Source organism: Onychomys torridus, chromosome 8 (genome assembly GCF_903995425.1).
Source record: "Onychomys torridus chromosome 8, mOncTor1.1, whole genome shotgun sequence".
Lineage (NCBI taxonomy): Eukaryota > Metazoa > Chordata > Mammalia > Rodentia > Cricetidae > Onychomys > Onychomys torridus.
The window spans coordinates 84,648,310-84,669,131 of NC_050450.1; the positions used below are offsets into that span (position 1 = coordinate 84,648,310).

Genomic DNA, 20,822 nt, shown 5'->3' on the forward strand with positions numbered 1-20,822 from the left:
GTTGGTCATAAAGAGAGAAATGGAATCAGCTAAAAGCGGGTGAGGATTACAGGGTGGAAGTGGTTAATTTACTTAACAATATGTATCGGTCATTTGTTTACATTGGGCTTGGTGCCAGGTGATCAAGACAGTGTCACGGAAATGTACTTGTTTTCCAAGCCGTTCTTGAACCAGCCAGCGGCCAGAGTCATCATGGACACTCCTGCCCACAGATGTGGCTCCCAGAAGGCCTTGAATATTTGGTTTTCATTTATTTTGTGTGTGGAGTTTTGCCACTTAGAGAATACAAATGCACCTAAGAAGGTAAGAAATTCTGTGTTGTTTTCAATCCTGTCCAGTGATTTCCTTCTAACTTCTTCGTTTTTTCTAAAATGAGCACATCCTGTGGCTGAGAGTAAGTGATTTTTGAATGCCCACCCCACAATGGCATCCATAGCACCACTTCCAAGAATTAGAGGACACTGAAGAACAGGGGGTGGAAGGATTGTGAGAGCTGGAAGATGGGGAGGAGGGCTATGAAATCCCGGCTTTGGGCATTGACTTGGTCACCGTTCTATTATTACTGTGAAGAGACACAATGACCACGGCAACTCTTATAAAGCATTTAACTAGGGCTTGCTTACAGTTCAGAGGTTTCGTCCATTATCATCATGGTGGGACATGGCAGCATCGGGTAGACTTGGTGCTAGAGAAGTAGCTGAGAGCTCTACATCCGGATCCACATGCAGCAGGAAGAGAAAGATACCGGGCCTGGCTTGAGCTTATGAAACCCCAAAGCACATTCCCAGTGACACATGCCCCCCAACAAGGCCTCACAATCCCTCTCAAATAGTACCACTCCCAGTGACCAAGCATTCAAATATATGAGCAAAACTTTGGGGACCATTCTTGTTCAAACCACTGCAGGCATGAATGGCCGTTATATTCATGGACCCACAGTAGCTGTGGTTGCCTGCATGGATCCTGGACAGGACTGGGCCCATCATCATTCAGCCATGGATGGAGGAGGCACTTTGGGGACACTATTGGCCAGGTCCCTTCTCAGGGAGCTATTGGCAGTTGCCAGCTGCTGTGGGAGGGATAGTCAGCATCTTTAGTGATGGAGTCACTGGTGAATTGTTTATGTTTCCTGCTGCAATGGTTGTTTCCATATTCATCCCTTCTCAAGAGAGCCTGGTTAAACCCTGTAGGTCATCAAACAAAAGAGACATATAAGTGGGAAGGGAACTTGTTGGGAGCAGGGATTGGTGGGGATTGGAGGGGGAGAAGGGGATGAATATGACCAGAAATTATTGTATACATGTATAAAATTATCAGAGAATAAATGAATTAAAGAGAGGCACAGAAAGAAATATAGGCTGGAGCCTGGGAAATGAAACACTTGAAGATTGAAGAGGCAAGTTTATGACATTCCCCTCTATTTTAAGTCTTACATTTCATTTTTCAAAAAAGATTTTTAGGCCGGGCAGTGGTGGCACACGCCTTTAATCCCAGCACTCGGGAGGCAGAGGCAGGCGGATCTCTGTGAGTTCGAGGCCAGCCTGGTCTACAGAATGAGATCCAGGACAGGCACCAAAACTACACAGAGAAACCCTGTCTCAAAACACACACACACACACACACACACACACACACACACACACACACACACACAGAGAGAGAGAGAGAGAGAGAGAGAGAGACAGACAGACAGACAGACAGACAGATTTTTAAAACTTACTTATAATTATGTGCATTTGTGTGTATCTCTGTGTGGGTGTGGGCACACAAATGCAGGTATCCTCAGAGGCCAAAGATGTCAGCTGTCCTGGAGCTGGAGTTAGAGGCAGCTGTGAGCTGCCTGACATGGGGGCTGGGATCCAAACTTAGGTCCTGTACAAGAGGAGTTTGTGCTTTCAAATCACTCATCTATCTCTCCAGTCCTATTTATTTACTTATTTTATTGTGTGCTACAACAAATGTTTCCAGATTCTAAAGAATGAAAAATGAGAAAACGCAATGGCTGTAGGTTTGTTGAAGCCCACTTATGAGCAGTATACAGTGTGAGCTAGGGACACTGAGGCTCAGCACAACAGAGGATCTGAGTCTTCAGGAAGATGAAGACATTAGACGATGTCACATCTGCCGCAGAAGGGGGATAGTCACAGGCTGCGCTCATGCACACATATCAGGACTAAACTTCCGCAGATTAACTTACTTATTTTAGTTTTGACAACAGGTGTTCGAGGTGCACACTGGTAGACTCTCCATTTAGTGGACGAGAGATTTGAAGTTCAGAGAAGTGGTAACTCATGTTCAGGGTTGCACAGCATGAGACTCTGGAACTGGGATTTTAATCCATGTCATGTCCAGCCTTTAGTGAGACTCAGTTACTTCATAAAAAGAATAAGGAACTGGCGCTGTTCAGTTACTTCGGAAAAGCACAGGTTGCTAAATCTTACCTATTACTTGGGTGCAGTGTCGACATCAAAATGAATAACACCAGTTTATTCATCTATAGGCTCAACAGAAGGTTGCTGAGCATCTACTACATACGAAGTGTTTTTGTGGTGAACACAACACAGGCCTTTTGGAGCAAGAGACACCAAATGCTTATATAAGACTCTAATTTGTAGGGTTATTGTTATGTGACGAAAGTGTCTAACATAATACCAGTTAGTAACAGATATTCAACAGATAGTTCCAAGAAACTTACAACCTGATGGGAAAGATAAAAAAGCATGCACAGGTAACTAAAATTCAGGATACATCAAGGCGAAGGCTATAGAAAGGGAGCAGACAGGTAGTTCTCGAAACGCTCAGAAAAGAATCCCGCTTCTGCCTGGAGGGCTGGAGAAAGCTGTCTGCAGTGAGTCGGCATCACAGGCTGGCCATGGTGAAAGGCATGGGGTTTTTGGTGAGATACACTGCACACAGTAATAACATATGCCTAGATGCAGAGGGGATGGATGGAAGTGAGGTGTGTCTGGGAATCAAAGCATCATGGAAAACGTGGCTAAAAAGACAGATGGAATCCAATTGTGGAGAGTTTAGGCTGGATCTGAGGGGAAAAGCAAGATGCAGGGGAGGAGCATGCTGAGGAAGGCTGCTTTATAGAGTTTTAGGCAGTATTCGGGTCTTTGGTATCAGGATTGAAGTCACTGAGAGATAGAAGATGGAAAGAGAAGAATATAAAAGTTTTTCTGAGTTCCTGTGTCCTGAAAAACGAGAAGATTCTCCTCTGCTACTCATTCTGTTGAGTTCCAGCTTTGATGGTGCACATAAAACACAGCATATGTAATATATAGAATTTCCTACATAATGTGACCCTTGTGTCTGTAGGCAGATGCATTCTAAATGACTGACTGTGCTTCAGCTTTTGAAATGTGGTTGACTTATAGGTTGACTGTTTACTATACCTCAATCTGCTAAGAAAATTGACTAGATCTTTGAATCTGGCCCTGACAACTTACCACCATCCATTATTTTGTTTCATGAAGCAAAGTCCAAACACCTGGAAATGACCTTTTGAAATATAGCTTATTTGTGAACTGGGATGTCCTGTTTAAAATTTTCTTAGCAGCCAGGTGGTGGTGGTGCATGCTTTTAATCCCAGCACTTAGGAGGCAAAGGCAGGCAGATCTCTTGAGTTCAAGGCCAGCCTGGTCTACAGAGTTCTAGGACAACAGGATTACATAGTGAGACTCTGTCTTGAAAAAACAAAAAATAATATAATAAAATAAATGAAAATTTCTTAGTAGGAAGTAATTGACTGTGTGTGTGTGTGTGTGTGTGTGTGTGTGTGTACACATGTGTGCAGCCATGCATGTGTCATGGCACATGTTTGCAGGTCAGAGGGCAACCAGAGGAGGCTAAGCTGAACTACCTTGGGTCTAGATCCCTCATTTTTTACCATGTTTAAAACAGTCCCTTGTTTGCCACAGTACATACCAAACTGGCTGGCCTGGGAGCTTCTGGATATCACCCTGTCTCCACTTTCAACCTCACTGTCAGAGTGCTGGGATTACAGATGTGCAAGCTGCATCTGGCTTTAAGTGGAGTTCTGGAGCCCAGACTCTGATCCTCATGTTTACACAGCAAGCACCTTCTACACTGAACCATCCCCCCCCCCCAGTCCTCAACTGAATTATAGCAATGAAAGGGAAGGAGAGAAAAGGGGTGTCGTCATGAGCAGAGGCGTTGGTGAGAAAGAACTTGGGTGTGACTGGGGATGATTGTGGGGAGGTTTGGACCAGCAGTGCCTAAGACCTGATGGCCACTGACTGCATCCCAACCTTCTGGGGGAAGGAGTTGAGGGTGCGTTTATGCTGTCTTTTGTGTTCAGAGTGTCCTGGCAATGTCTCACGACATTTCTGATCGCAGAAAATCCCTCAAAGGTAGGGCAGATCTGGAAGGCCCGAGATTGCACCACCGGGGGGCCCTGGCCTGTGTTGATACAGCCACAAATGTAGTTGTGCTCATTAGTTTCTGGATCAAAGTCTGCCCCACTCTGTATGATTTAGAGAATTGAGACCTGAGGTTAGGGTCCAGCTCCTATAGCACTAGCGCTCCGTACAAAGAAATCAATGAAGAAGAATGATGAGCTAGTGTGCAACCACGTAAGGAAGGAAAAAGCGAGATTGAAGACAAATCAGTAAGTAGGCCGAGGTGAATGGAGGAAAACGGTGAGAAACCGTTTTAAAATGATTTCTGAATTTTTGTATGTACGTCTCTGTTCTTGACCAAAAAAAAAAAAAAAAGAGCATGTACAGAAGAACGAGAGTTTTAATGAGAATTTCAGCAGTCCTTAGGTGACAGATAAAAGCTTACTTTTCAGTCTGATTTTGTATGTTTATTCAGATTTCCATGAAATGTGAGGGAGGGAAATAATGTTACATCTTTAATTAGAAGTCTGTTGTTATTTTTCAATTAATCTGTGTCAGTACCCTTAGCGTTTATATTAAATCATTTTCCTTGTGAAGGCTTTTAACGAGGAGACAAATTGATTGTATTTATATATTGGATACTTGCCACTTCGATGTGTATTTGGTTGTGACTTTTGAAGCATGCTTTTGCTGGTCATCTTGTGGTTAGTCTTTGAAGCCAAACTTTGGCAAACAAGCAAACAAACAAACAAACAAACAAACAAAAACCTCTTTGTTTGGATTGAGGGATTTATTTATTTATTTAGGAGACAGGGTCTTAGAAGAGAAGAACCCAGGCTGGTCTTGAACTTGTGACCCTCTGACCTTAGCCTCCCGAGTGCTGGGATTATAAGTGTGTGTCATTATACCAAGCTACCTGATGAAGACTTTAATTTAGCAAAGCAGTCTTAATTTTAGCTTCCTCCTACCATACCCATTCCCCCGCTCCCCTGCACCCTGCCTTGCTTTTGTGTAAGTAGCTTAACTAAAGTGAAGGCACCCCACATTTATCTGGAATAAATCTATGCTCTTGCCTAGTCTACAGCGTGGCTTGAGGTGCCCTGCCTCTCTGGCGCCGTCTCCCTCTCCCTGAGATGTACTGTACAGCTGCTCGGAGCTCAGAGACCTCTCCTGCTTCTGACTTAGCATTTATCGAACACAAGCTCTAGGCCATGTCCTCTTCCAGCTCAAGGGCACAGACCGTAAGATTATAACGCTGTGGGATAGAGTGCACAGGTGTGCTGTGGGCCCGGCTAACACAGGAGACTGAGCTCGGCCTCAGAGCTCCAGCAAGTGTCTGCAGAGGAAGGAGGCACGACAGGAAAGGTATGGTGGCAGCAACATGTAACAGCAGAAACGGGAGCGGGAGACTTTGCTCCTCCAGAGCTGCGATGAGGCATTGAAGGATTTGCAGCAAGAGCCTTTGAGGTCATTTAGAATAATGCTGGTGCTAATGACATGAACAGCTGATGTTGATCAGAAGCCTGCCAGGTGCCAGGTGTGACGTTCAGTTCTTTATGAGGATGGCCTCTGTTAATGATCAAGAATTATACCAAACAGGGATGGTTTTTATTTCTATCTTAAAGATGAGGAAATGGAGCCTGTATCTTAGGTCTCACTGTTAAAAGACAGAGCCGGGACTCCCTCCAGACCTTCTGGGTAGCCTTGGCTCCTCACAGTTGCTTCATTAACCTTTCCATAAGCATTGAAGATACCGGGTCAGAGGGAGCGAGATGAGGGCAGATGGACCACTTAGCATCTGGCTATACTGGACTTCGTGGTGCATTCTGAGGGCTCGGATGAATGGGTTCAGTGTCTGCAGAGACGGGTTAAGAGGATGAGAAGGAACTTGGCTTGGTGGCTAATGGGATGTCCACACCAACAGAGGAAGAGGTAGAAAAAGGATTCCTGCTTCTAGCTGCATGAATGGTGAAGCCATACATTGGCAGAGGGGACACAGCAGCAGGAGAGATTTGGGGACTTCCAGAACGAAGTGATTATTCTTCCCAGAGAAGAGTTGACCAATAGTCTCTCCTGCTTCTGAACATTAGAAACCATTTAGCAAGCACAGACACTGTTGTCAAGTGTCGGGCCACTGGTTTCTTCCCAGGGCAGCCTGAACGCCATGGCTTGTTTCTCCAGTCTCTTCATACACTCTTGTCCTTTTGCCTCACAAGCCTAGAAAAGTCCTAACCTTGAAAGGTTCAGTTGTCCAGCTTCTTTGCTTTTACACTTGGGCAGCTAATTGGGGCCAGAGGAGAAGGATGCAAGGGAATTGTCACCACAGTCAATCCTAGTCTCAGTAAGCACACACGAGCACTTAGTGATGGCTGGCACTTAATTCACAGGTCCAGGTCAGCAACGGCTTCCGCTTGCCTCAGTACCCACCCCTGACCCTTTGCAGCCTTTGCTTTATCATCCCACCTCCCACCAAAGGGCAAACAGGCTTTCGGGTTGGAGCTCATCCAGTATCCTGCTCTGCCCCCTCCTCAAACATACCTGCTTTGGGGTGTGAAGCTGGTCTCTGCCGTCTACTCTACTGACCAACCTGCCTGGGCTTGCCCGCTCTGTCCCGTGACCTCCCTTCCACCTACCCCACTAGGTGGCTGCTTCTGTCTGACCCCCAACACCTTAGTATTCTTTACCTGCAGTAAAATGACGTGTCTGCCTTATCCAGGCCTGGGCACTTCTGGGTCCCAGGTTGGTGACTTTTTTAAAAAATCATTTTGGTGTTCTGGATCAATCACATAACTTCCACACAATTTGACTGTTTTAGGCAAACCGGTCCAGGTTTGAGGTTTTTTGTGTCCTTAGTCCCTCATGGCAAATAGCCAGCCAGCACTTATTGACCTCCTGGTTGTGGAGAGAATGAACTCAGAGTTTGTAACCTGAGATGGAGTGGAGTGAGACACACATGTGGATTGCATGGATGAGTTCCAAAACATTGAAGTTGGAAATTGTTTTTTGTTTGTTTTGTTTTGTTTTTCGAGACAGGGTTTCTCTATGTAGCTTTGCACCTTTCCTGGAACTCACTTGGTAGACCAGGCTGGCCTCGAACTCACAGAGATCCGCCTGGCTCAGCCTCCCGAGTGCTGGGATTACAGGCGTGTGCCACCACCGCCTGGCCTGGAATTTTTTTGTGTATAACTCCTGTCACCAGGTGGATAATATGCCATGTTCATAACAAGGAAAATACCCCCAAATGTGTGAGTCAGAAGTGTTTGACCAAGAAGATTTTGAAGTGATCTTTTAAAATAGCTGCCATTTCATTCCCAAACCAACAGTCCACTTTCAAACCTTTCCCCATGCTGCACAAGATAAGCTAAGGTAGCTGCATAATGTGGACTTGTAAATTCCTGTGGGGGCTGGAGATGGATGGCTTAGTGGTTAAGAGCATGCACTGCTCTTTCAGAGGATCTTCTCAGCACCCACATCAGGTGTCTCACAACCACCTCTAGCTCTGACTCCAGGGGACCCACCTCCTCTGACCTCCATGAGATTAAAAAACCATTCCAAATCCTGCAGGGAAACTCCTAAGGCGGGAAGGTAAAAAGTAAATCCCCGTGGTGCAGCCGATAGCTCCTGTGTGGCCACTCTTCCCGTCTGTAAATTGAAGGCTGAGTTAAATGCTCTGAAAGGTTCTCATAGTTGTAAAATCCAGTGAGTATTAGGGTCTCAGTCACAAGGTCCCCCAGCTGTCATTTGTTTACAGCAAGGTGTCCTGGTGGTCCACATGAATCCATCTGGTGCCAGAAATAAAATCAAGCCACCAACCATCAACGATGGCAAAAATCACAGAGACAAAAGGTTTAAAATATGCTAATCAGCTGGGATGCTCTGCATGTGAATACCCTGTGGTGTCTCCAGCACTCAGGCTTGGAACCAGAGGTACCTCTCCCTTTCCTCTGCCATCTGCCTGTGGCCTGTGTCTCAGTCTTTAATCAATCTCTTGCCTTTTCACTCCTTCTCAAGTAGCTTCTTAACTGCCTGGTACTCCTCTGCCTCCCAAGCCTGTTGCGTATCGCTGCCAGATCTGACCTCAGCAGACAGCATCTCATCCTGAAACTCAAGCAAAAACCAGATGCAGCTTTTGGTGACTCCGTTTTCTCGTGGCGTGGGAGGGGACAGGGGGGACCTACATTGTGATCTGAGGTTATGGTCTTTAATTTTGCCACATTATATCGAGTGAGCATTTTTCTTTGATTACTTCAGTGAGTTATAGTTCACTGTCTCTTACATGCAGGGAGGATGGAGATTGTGAGGGCAAATGAGTGAGATTTCCTTGGAAGGAACTAGTCCCAATGCTAGAAAGTGGGTTTCCCATTTTATATCAGAAAGCAGAGTCATTGACTCATCAAGGAGAGCACCTGGTTTCATGCTACCCATCCCGACACTGGATCACCATTATTGTATTCGTGTGTGTGTGTGTGTGTGTGTGTGTGTGTGTGTGTGTGTACATGTATGCTTTGGTACACATGTAGAGATCAGAGGACAACTCTGGAATCAGTTCTCTCCTTCTACCTTTACATGGGTCCCAGGGACAGAACTCAGGTCATTAGACTCGTCCCCCAAGTGCTTTTACCCACTAAACCGTCTTACCAGCCCCCAGAGCAGGGTTTTAATTGACTATGGCAGTGACTACATGGTCACTTGAATGGCAAACAGGAAATTATTTAATTTCTTTTTTATTCTCTAGGAATGGGCTTAAAAATTGGGAGGGTCATAGTGAGCTATAATTGTCAGTATCAGATAATGTCACTTGTCACCATGGTCTTCTGTTATTTGCAGAATGCTGTGTTGTCGTGTGGGGTGAATTTCTAAAACACATACATATAGACTCAGGACCACAGAAATATCACACTTTCCCAAAGAACTCAGGACCGTCTTATAGCAGGTCTTTCTGTTGCTAGATATAGGTGCATGGACTGTCTGTTGTTACCACAGTATTTGATAGTCACTATTTCAAGTTGTCTCTCTCCATATCTTATCTTTTGGACAAGATTCCAAGTTCCTCACAGGTAGGCACAAAGGATTGTACTTTCAAAGGCACTGAAGGAGCTAGGACCAGACGGCATATCATCTCTCCATCACAGGCCTTCCTTTGGCTGTTTGTTTAAGGCTGGTGTCAGGACCCCTGGGTCCCCGGATTCTGATGCCTCCACCAGATACTTCCACCAGATGGCGCCATTTTTCCGTTTCTGTTCTTGGGTGTCAATGACCACATTACCCTCTACCAAAGGCTCGTTCTTTCTGCACTGGTTCTGGGACACTGGCAGTAGAAAGAGAACTCAAGAGGCACCTTTCCAAGTGAGGAAGAGCTTAAGGAAACAAATGGGATGCCCAGACTTTAGCACTGTTCAGCAACGCCATTTTCTTGGGCATGAAATCATTCTTTACCATATGGCTCATTGCTCAAGGTCAATTGCAAGGGGCTTTGTTCGTCTTACCAACTTGCCATTGAAGCACAGCTCAACTAGGTGTCCACTTGGATCCTAAGAGTCTATTCCTGATACCAGAGCAACGCTTCGGTCAGTGGTCGTCTTGGTGGTCTGTGTGGATAGACGTCATCCTACAAAAGAGATGCTCTAATGGAGTCAAGGAGCAACCCAGACAGTGAGCATTTCAAACAGCCTATGTACGCACTCCAAAAGGACTGGTGTTCTCTTACAAAAAGGAAATTTAAATTTGAACATCCCTAAGTCATTAAGAAAGATTTGAGTAAGCAGATGGTTTATCAAGGCAGGAATGGTATGCTATGCCTTATATTAAGTCCCAGGTAAAATAACATTTTTAATGCTTCCGTTGCAAAAAACTAATCATCTAGATGTTCTAAATTCGTAACATCCCAGATGTTGACCTTTTTAGATTGCTAGTTTTATAATGCCAGTATAGTCCTGTTTGTATCTAACCCATGCATCTCATCATTTAAAAAATTTATTAGGTTTTCCGTGTGTGTGTGTGTGTGTGTGTGTGTGTGTGTGTGTGTGTGTGTGTAGGCTGGGGTATGCCACAGCACATGAGTGAAGGTCAGCAGACAACTTTCTGGAGTCGGTTCTTACCTTCTGCCTTGTTTTGGAGACAGAGACGCTGACTGTGCAGCATAGCCAAGGCTAGCTCACTTGAAAACTGGCAATTCTCTTGTCTTCATCTCCTGTCTCACTGTAGACGTGCCGGATTACAGATGTGCACTTCTTCATCCAGGGGTTTCCAGGCTTGTAAGCAATAGTTTTACACGACAGGCCATCTCCTCTGTCTTCTTATCACTTTGATGGCTGCAGGGAGACGAAGGCGTTACTGACCCAGCTGAAGTCCATGGAGTTTCCCCCAAGGGAACAGAGAACCTGTGTACTACTTTTCATCAGTTTTTATGGTGTTTATCGGTCCCTGAAGACCAGCTGTGGACTCTGAATACCTGTGATCTAACCATCCTGTAACACTAACTGGCCTTCTGAACAAGTAGTTGTAACTTCTCTTAAGTTCTGAATTTGTTTTTACATTGTAGCCGCTGAGAAAGCAGCTGATGTGGAATTTAATAGTGTCAGCTAAGACGCATCTTAGTCACACGTTGGACTTTCCCGAGTCTTGTTTTCTCCATCTGTAAAATGGAGATAGTAGAAGTGGGGGAGGCAGCTCCGTGGGCACTAGTGCTCACTCTATAAGTTGGCCGGTCTGGATTTGACTGCCTGGAGCCCAAGCAACAGCTGGATATAGTGTACACATCTGTAATCCCAGTACTCCAACAAGGAGATGGGGCATAGAGTCAGGAATTTCCTGGAAGCTTGAGGGCAGCTAATCTGGAGTCTGCAACAAAATGAGAAAAACAAGAGACCTGCCTTAAAACACAGGTGGAGGTAAGCTGGCTCCCCAGACTTCCTCTGACCACTACATGCCTACGCTCTCACATAAGGGGGCGGGTATAGTTTTAAAACAAGGAGTTAATAATATACTGACTTCCCAAGGTTACTCTAAAGATTAAATAAAATACGTGAAATGTATTCACAGCTTAATGTTTAGCATGCATTAAGTACTGAGTTTGTACATTCTTTTATTATAATTAGAAAATGGAATTACTTTTCCTTCTGAGGTAGTTCCAACGATATTAGGGTACTTAGAGTTATTTGTCTACCTCCTGCATCAGGATCTGTCTAATTACCTGGACAAGAGATGAAAGCTCCTGGTACTTTCCCCCCATAACCACGTTTATTGCTTGGTTTGTGGTCAAGAATCTGACTGCTTCTCCCTGACCCTAACTAATGGTTTAGAGTCAATTGCTCCATTTTCGGCAGTAATGCATCCTGTGAATTAAGGTGGCAATTTAGAAGAACATGTTTACAGTTCCTTATTAAAATGTTTGTTTAGAAACCAATTGCTGTGCTGGGTGTGCTGATGCACACTTGTAATCCCATATAGGCAAGAGCATTCCATAAGTTCAAGGCTAGCCTGGGCTACATAGTGAACTGTAGGTCAGCCTGGGCTAGAGTCTCTCTCTCTCTCTCTCTCTCTCTCTCACACACACACACACACACACACACACACACACACACACACACACACACGTGCGCTGGAGGGGTGGAGGAATGAAAAGCTCCAGTTCCTAGGCTTGGAAACTGTCTGCCTTGTTAATACCACGGACAAGTTATTTCATATTCGGTTTCCTTGTTTTCGTTTTTTAAAATGTGCTTAATAATAGAAGAAGAATGTTGAAAAGTGGATGGGAGTGCTTGGAAAGGTCCCGGCTACCCAGGGAACAGATCTTAGCATTGTCTTGTTTATTACCATTGCTACTATTGTGGTTACTGCTGGGCTCTGTTTTCTCTCAACACCACGAGCTCGATTTATCTGCTGTACCTGTCCTCAAGCCGAAGTTCAGTTGCCAATATCTTCAATTGAAAAATCCTGAATAGCAAACTTTACCATGCATGTACTTTAAATATATTTTCTTTATATGCATATGAGTGATTTGCTTACATGTAGGTCTGTGCACCATTTGTGTGCCCAGTGCCAGCAGAGGCCAAAGGATGTTGGATCCCCTGGGACACAGTTTATTGTGAGCCACCATGTGGGTGCTGGGAATCAAACAGGGAACTTTTGGAAGATCAGCCAGTGTTCTTAACTGCTGAGCCATCTCTCCAGCCCCAAACCTTGCAGGCATTTTAATTTTTGCATGCAAAATGAAAAGACTGTTCTGCAGCCCAGCTAGACGTGAAGACAGGCTTGTTTGTATTGAATGTGAAAATCATCACTGTCAATATGGCCCAGCATCTTCTCTTCGCTCACGCTGCACTATTTTGTTTTCAGTCCCAAATTCCATTTGCATGGACCTGGTGAGGCTGAGCATGGCTATTGCAGAGGAATGATAGCTTCCCTTTCCTATAGAAGCTGAAGGTTCAAAGAGAAGATTAAAGAAGTGTTTGTTATCTGTTCTCACAGGCCTGATCGGGAATTCTCGGAGGCTTTTGGGCTAGAATCAACTCTGTGTGCACATCCATAATGTGTTTCTTTCTGTACACTTCTTTTGCAGTCTTTGTATCTTGGTTTAAAACATTTAGCTCCAGATTTGTTGTGCTCTCTGGCTTAAAGAGAATTTTTAGAGCGAAGTGTAAGAATTGGAAGTCGTTGGCAGGATTTAACTAACTGCCTCCCAAAGAGCTCAGAACTGCAGCCACAGGAGATATGTAACCAGACAAGATGAAGACCTCAAATGTGTCCAGCCGAGAATAAGCTGGGGCCCTTTCTTGAGAGTTGACATTGCTGATATTTTATAGTTTACTCTTAGAAGTGCCTTCTGGGGCTGGGGATATAGTTCAGTTGGTAGAGTACCTGCCTAACACGAGCAAAGCCCTGGGTTTGACACCTCAGTGCTGCGTAAACCTGGGTATAGCGGTTCACACTTGTAATCCCAACACTCAGGAAATGGAGGCAGGAGGATCAGTAACTGAAGGTCATCTTTGGGAATTTGAGGCTAGCCTGGGCTATGTGAGACTAGTCTTAAAAACAAACCAAAACAAAATGTCCTCTGTATGTAGTGTGTTTTTGCTGTGTTTGCTCCTGTGTTTAAAGCAAACTTCCTTTAGATTATTGTATTAAAACTTAGAGGAGGAAGAAAGGAAAGGACTCTACAGAAAAGAGAGGAGCTAATGTTCACTCCCACCACGTTCAGCACATGACCATCACCAGATAAAAATTAATAATCAATATTACATATATTTGAAATGTGCAAGCAGATGATTTGATAGCCACATACACATCGTGAAATGCATTTTAATTAGCACATCCACCACCTCCCACCTGAAGTTGCCTTTCTGTGAGAATGTGTCAGGCCTACTCTTCACCTCTTCCAGGTATCTAATGTAGTTTTGTTGACAAGAGTCACACACTACACATTAATTAGATCCTTGTAACTTATTTGTCTTTTTCTTCTTGTTGTTAACTCTTGCTTAAAATTTGAATGTATTGTTTTATCAGTTTATGTGCACAAGTATTTCGCCTGCATGCATGTCTGTGTGATGTGGTCATGTCCGTTGCCTGCAAAGGCCAGAAGAGGGCATTGGATCCCCTGGGATGGTGGTTATAGACAGTTGGGAACTATTATGTGGGTGCTGGGAATTGAACCAGGGTCTTCTGGATGAGCAGCCAGTACTCTTAAGTCTATGTGAACTTATGACATGGCCTGTGTTCTTGACTAACAAGAGAAACCAAGAAACCTGGACTTGATAGAGAAGGGAACTGAAAATAGATGTTGGGGTGGGGATAGCGGGAGAAGGAGGCACATAAAAAGGCTGAGATCATCAATAACATGTTTTACTTATTTAATAATTAGCTCAGAGTCAGTCTTTTAAAACACTGCTGCTCCTTGGCTTGATTTCCCCCACTCCCCCTGGACCAACAAAACAGAGTAATATAAGAGTAGTATTGGTTAGTAAAACCCTTTTTATTATTGTCATTAACATTTGGGAAAGAGAAGTGTGTGTGTGTGTGTGTGTGTGTGTGTGTGTGTGTGTGTGTGTGTACACCCTTGTTTATTTTATTTTATGTGTATGGGTGTTTTGCCTGTATGTATGTCTGTGTACCACATGCATGCCTGATACCCACAGAGGCCAGAAAAGGGCATCTGATCCCTTGGAATTGAAGTTACAGATGGTTGTGAGCCACCATGTGGGTGCTGGGAATCGAACCCAGGTCCTCTGGAAGAGCGGCCAGTGCTTTGAACTGCTGAGCCATCTCCAAGCCCCTGATTTCTCCGTATGTGTAGTTAGAAGATGAGGAATGGTAAGAACTGGGTTCTTGAGCTTCAAGACAGGATGGAAAGTGGCAGAAGCTGGAGTACTGTTCATTGATGATCTGCTTGCTCGGATGTGAACAGGAGATGTCCTCCACAGGGTCGTGTGTTTTAACACTGTTAGGAGGTCACAAGAACCTTTAAGAGGTCTGGCTGGTAGAAGTGAGGCACTAGGGAGCGATCCCTGGAAGATGACAGCCCTGGCCATTTCCTGCTAAGCTCTTTTTTCTGACTGCAGCCTTGGTGCCACCAGCCACCCTTCCACCAACCACCATTTCACCAGCCACCATTTCACCAGCCACCATTTCACCAGCCACCATTTCACCAGCCACCCTTCCACCAGCCACCATTTCACCGGCCACCCTTCCACCAGCCACCCTTCCACCAGCCACCATTTCATCGGCCACCCTTCCACCAGCCACCCTTCCACCGGCCACGCTTCCACCAGCCACCATTTCACCGGCCACCCTTCCACCAGCCACCCTTCCACCAGCCACCATTTCATCGGCCACCCTTCCACCAGCCACCCTTCCACCGGCCACGCTTCCACCAGCCACCCTTCCACCAGCCACCATTTCACCAGCCACCATTTCACCAGCTACCCTTTTTCACTGGCCACCCTTCCACCGGCCACCCTTCCACCAGCCACCCTTCCACCAGCCACCATTTCACCAGCCACCATTTCACCAGCTACCCTTTTTCACTGGCCACCCTTCCACCAGCCACCCTTCCACCAGCCACCATTTCACCAGCTACCCTTTTTCACTGGCCACCCTTCCACCGGCCACCCTCTGGCCCCACTTGCTGCCTCTTAACCACTGAGCCATCATCTCTCCAGCCCCTTATTGCTTCTTCTTATGTGTTTTGTCACAGTGATGAGAGAAGAAGGTGATCCAACTGTGTTTCACAGGAAGGAGTTTGGGGCCACGGTCCATTGAACCATGCTAGGTGGAGACTGACCCGCTTTACAGTTACACACAACTGAATTAGATGTAGGCCAGTTCCAGTGTGCACGTGTCCTTCCAGGCATCCCTTCTCCGATGCAGAAGCCTGTTGGCTCCCACCTCTACCTTCACAGCTCTCCTTTTCTATCACCCGCCCTTCCTCTGCCCTTGCTCCAACCCGTTACTTTATGTGTCTCTTCCCCCAGTGGTCAGATGACGTGGGTCTAGAGGAGCAAACTCTAGCTTTCCGCTCTGATTTCTTCTTCTTCTTCTTCTCTAATAACTTCCCTCCAGCCGCCTCTGTTTTACGGCAGCCTCCTCCCCACTGACCTCTCGCTGCTCTGTTTTCTACAGTATGAGGAGTGATAGAGAACTAGTCTAGACCGTAAGCTGATGTTCCCCCCTAATGCAGCCAGATCTCATTTTAGTCATGCTGACACTGGCCAACATCATTGCCACCCAAGTGTGGCCTTTCCCTGAACCTTCTGTGGTTATGGCCCCTCTTGGTTGATTAAGAATTCAATTAAAAACATGTACTTTTCCTCCTAGAAAGCCTCAGATACAAATTCCCAAGAGGCCAGGATGAGAATAGCAAAACATTCATCCCACTTAGTGGTGTGGAAGGCTTCAGGTCTGTTCAAAGAATTAAGGTGTAGTCACCACCAGCCTGATGGAGTATACTTGGGGAAGAAGATGGGGATGTGAGGCATGCCAGCGTTTGAATAGTGTGCTCTGCTGTGAAGAAAATGGGGTTGGAGATGGACAGACTGAAGGGGTGAGGGGAGGGTGTGCTTCGTTTTGTGAGAGCTTACACGCTGATGGGAAGGGCCAAGTCGAGAGGAAGAAAGTGGTCATACCCTGGAGGAAAATCAATACAGAATACTGTAAGTTTCCTGTGAGGGCACTAAGTAGGCTTCTGTGGATAACCACTGTAGTGACATTGTTTCTGTGTGTGTTGGGGGGGGGGGGGGAGGGCGGGGAGTAAGTCAGGTTCCATAGATGTGATTTACAAGCCATCCTTTCCAACATGGTCTTCAGTACGTCAGACCTCAAGGGCTGTCGGTTCTGCCCATCATTTCACAGAGTGAGGGGAGAGGAGAAGGAACCATGGATGTCGTGGGCCCATTGCGTTTCTGGGCTCAGCTGCCACAATGTGAGACAACTCTGATTCACCTGTCCAGGCCTCACCTGTACACTTTAGCAGTGAGTGCAGCTGAGGATGCATTCTTGGTACTGGAGTTTGGGTTGTTCTAACAATAGGAGCATCACTGGTGTTTGCTGCCCAGGCCAGTGGTGCTGATGGTGCTGTAATCCACAAGGCAGGTGTCTCAATAGAGAGCCATCTTGCTCAAACCGAGAGCCACCGTGGGCTTCCTTCCCAGTTATGCCCAGTTTTTTTTTTAAATTTAACTTATTTTTATTTTATAATCATCGGTGTTTTGCCTGCATGTATGTCTGTGTGAGGGTGTCAGAAGCCCTGGAACTGGAGTTACAGATAGATGTGAGCTGCCATGTGGGTTCTGGGTCTTGAACCCAGGTCCTCTGGAAGAGCAGCCGGTGCTCTTAACCACTGAGCCATCTCTTCAGCCTCCATCCCAGTTTTTAAAGGCACTTTGCTTAGTTGCTGCAGCAAATTAATGCAGCTTTTAAGCCATTAGGAATCTTGAAAACACCAAGGACAACTTGCTTTCCTTAAACAAAGCCAAACTCGGGCTGATGATGGACTGTTTAGCTTTTTTGGGACTAGGTCTCCAGACATGATGTATGAACCACAGTTGAAACATTCAAGTTGGACTGATCTCCACTCTTTTCTCTTGTGTTTTAGGTACTGTTGGGATTTTCAGCCCCAAGGTGAGTACTCCTTGACCATAAGTAGTTTTATATTAAGAATGTGTAGATGATTTCACTGTGTCTTCTAAGCCTCTCCACAGAGCAGCACTAGCCATTTCTGAGCAAAATCAGTGGAGTGTTTAATTAACCTTCACCCCACTGCCCCCCCCCCATCTGCTATTTCAGCAACCAGAGGCACCATGCCTTGAATGGCTGCTGGATTATTTTACTGAACCAGAGCAATAATATGCCTTTATTCCTTGAGTTTCGTTCTATGCCAACGGGATTCTGCAACTCAAATAGAGCAGTGGCCAAGACCATAATAAAATCCTTGGGTAGGTTCCAACTTGGCTAATCCTTCACTTGCCCCAGAAATAAATTCTAGCATTCTATCCTCCATCACAGTATCCTTCCACACAGACTGTCTGGCAGCAGAGAAATGTCAGAAGTGGAGCCGGGTTGGAATTCCCACCAGAACAGTGCTATCACATTTTAATATGAGCCTCGCTGCAGCCTTGGTTCTTGTAATTGCTTTCCAGTCATTGTTTTCCTGCCTTTTCTTGATGAACCCAGCATCTGGCACGATTCTGAAAAGCACGCCAGACAGCTGTATGCAAAATTAAAAATAAAGGCTGAGATTAGAACACATTCGTAAAAGGTTCAAAGTTGGAATGTTTTTGAAACTTCAAGTCCTGGGAGCGGGTGTGTGCTGTGCCAGTTGCCCGTCACGCTTCTCGGTGCTCTGGTTGAGGATGGTGGGGGCAGCATCCTGAGTGTTCCTTATCTTGACTTAGGAGACACGGAGGTTTTCGCCTTCTCAGAGAACTGTGGAGTTTTGCCTGCCACTTATGGAATGCATTATGAATTGTCTGGCACTATGACCTTTTAAAAACCAGTCTATTTCCAGTACCACTTACAGTCTGACGAGCTCTGTGTGCTCTGTCTCGCTGGGTCTTAACACTTCCAGGAACTTAGTGTGGGGTGATGATGGAACTAATTTTTTAAAAATTTGTGTGTGGGAGTGCATGCATGCGCGTGTGCACACATGGGAAAGCCAGAGGTTGACCTGGGGTGTCTTCCTTAACTGACCTGTTTTATATGCTGAGGCAGGGTCTCTTGTTAAACCTGAAGCTCATGTACTCCCGCTCTAGCTTTCACATGGCTGCTGGAGATCTGAACTCTGGTCCTCATACTTACACAGTAAACACTTTATCCACCGAGCCGTCTGTAGCCCAGATGGTATTACTTTGACGGAAATTTTAGTTTCCTACTTCATATTTGTTATAACATATTTTCAGAATACATAAGATTTTTTTAAAAAATCAACTTTACTTTTTAAAAAATTTTTACTTTTTGGGTTTTTGAGACAGTCTCACTATGTGGCTCTGGCTCTCCTGAAACTCACTATATAGGTCAGGTTGGCTTCGAACTCACAAAGTTTTCCCCCAGCTTCTGCCTCCCAAGTGCTGGGACTAAAGATATGTGCCATGATATCCAGCAAAAGCCAGCTTTAATAAATATAAAAATAATATGTTTTAAGGGACTTTTTAAATTCCTGTAAGTCAAGGTCAGGCTCCTGTGTAATCATGTGACCTGGCATGACCGCATCAAGAACCTAGATGGAGCCATAGAGGATGATGCATAAAAACACAGCAGTTAGTTTTGTGAAATGTGAAACCCACATTCAGAGTCCCAGCCTACAGTTCAGGGTTTCACAGATATTCACCAAAACCCACAGGGGGCAGGGCATGGCAGCTGAATGTCAGGAATGAACAGACCTTGGGAGCAGAACTGGTTTCCTAAGGAGAAGTAAAGAATGAGTGTCAGAACCACGGTCTAGAAATGTGCTCAGAAGAGCAAATCCTTCTGGAGCTCAGCATAGGAGAGGCTTGGGAACTGAACATGGGGCACATCTTACAGATTCTTAGAATGGTGGTACTTCTGTCACACCCGACACACAAGGACAATCGTGGGAAAAGTGTATAGCAAGACCATTGCTCGTCAGGAATGTTCAACCAGCGAGCCCCATAGTCCTGCTCCTTCTGCTACAGACATGGTGGGAGAGAGGGGCATCTTGTTGTTTGATTAGTTATTTAACTGCCTGTATTGCAGAAGCTGGTGTGGTGGGTGGGTGTGGTAGCCCATAGAGGCTTCCTAGTGAGACCTTACTCAGGGTCAGAGAATCTGAGCTTGCTTTACCTAGCAGGGCTGCATAAGGAGATGATCTGGCCACGAGCGTGTTTACCAGGTGTTTGGAAGGGTCTACACTTGGCTGCAACAGTGTGTTTTGATCTGGCAAGGGGAGATCTTTAGCCTCTCCCCTTGGCATATTACAAAAAGCCCTTTTGAATAAACCTGAAGCTATCCTGTGTCTCTTTCTTATTGTTTCTTTCTATCTAATATTTCTTCATTCCTCTCTCCTCCACCCAAGAACCCTTTGAAAGGTAGGAATAGGTCAGAGGTGGTCTCCCACAGACTCCCACAGGTGGGAACAACTGGTCTACCCAAGGTGCTACCAGGCAGCATGAAAAGAACAGGCATGTGCAAGAAGCTGGCAGAAGCTTTGTTTGCTTTTGTTTTTGAGACAGGGTCTTTTCATGTAGGCCAGGCTGGGCTCAAACTTTATTGAGCTATCATTCACATATCATAAAATTTATCCTTTAAAAGTGTACAGGTTAGCAGATTTTAGTATAGTCACTGAATTATGTAAACACTGATACCTATTTCAGAACATGCCCATCACTCTCTTAAGAGATCTTGTACCCATCTCAGAGCCCATCATCTTCATCACTGTGTGTTACTGTCTCATTGCAAGACTGTTGAAGATCAGTGAGTGTAATCTCACTACTAGGCTAATAAACAGAGGGTAGTGCAGTGTGTTTGTAAGAACACCACCAATTCTTCCCATACACTTTCACCCTCATGCTGTTGGTTCACTGTCACCTTCCTCAACGATTCATCTGTATGTGACAAAATTTCTCCTGGGGAGACACTACACACATATCTACTCACCCCAAATAGGGAGCCCATGACAGACCAAAGTATGGATACTACCAAAGTCCAACTTGGTGAAAAATGAGTTGTATTGGGCTACTTACAGGAGCAGAAATGACTCAAACACAGCTCCACCACCAAAGCCCACCCCAGCATGGATGACAGCTCACAAAATCTGAGAACCTGGAGCATACTACACAGCCTACAGGCAGCTCAAGAGGTTGGAGAGTGTCCTTTCCAGGTGCCTCAGTTGGTCTAAACCTCTCCCAGGCAGCTCAGCTAGGCTGAGTGTTCATCATACCCTGGCTTGTCTGAGAGTCTTGTTAGCAGCTTGGCTTGTTTCCTCTGGTGGGAGAAGCCTAGTGAATCTGG

At 45.5% G+C, this 20,822-nt stretch overlaps 1 protein-coding gene across 1 annotated transcript in view; it reads left to right on the forward strand.

The window, feature by feature from the left end:
* The window catches only part of Skap1 (src kinase associated phosphoprotein 1), a 289,021-nt gene that overhangs the window by 40,587 nt on the left and 227,612 nt on the right, over positions 1 to 20,822 (forward strand). The window contains exon 3 of the mRNA XM_036197928.1: positions 17,452 to 17,477. Within this exon, the coding sequence (XP_036053821.1) occupies positions 17,452 to 17,477 (26 nt within the window). The remainder of the gene's footprint in view (positions 1 to 17,451; positions 17,478 to 20,822) is intronic.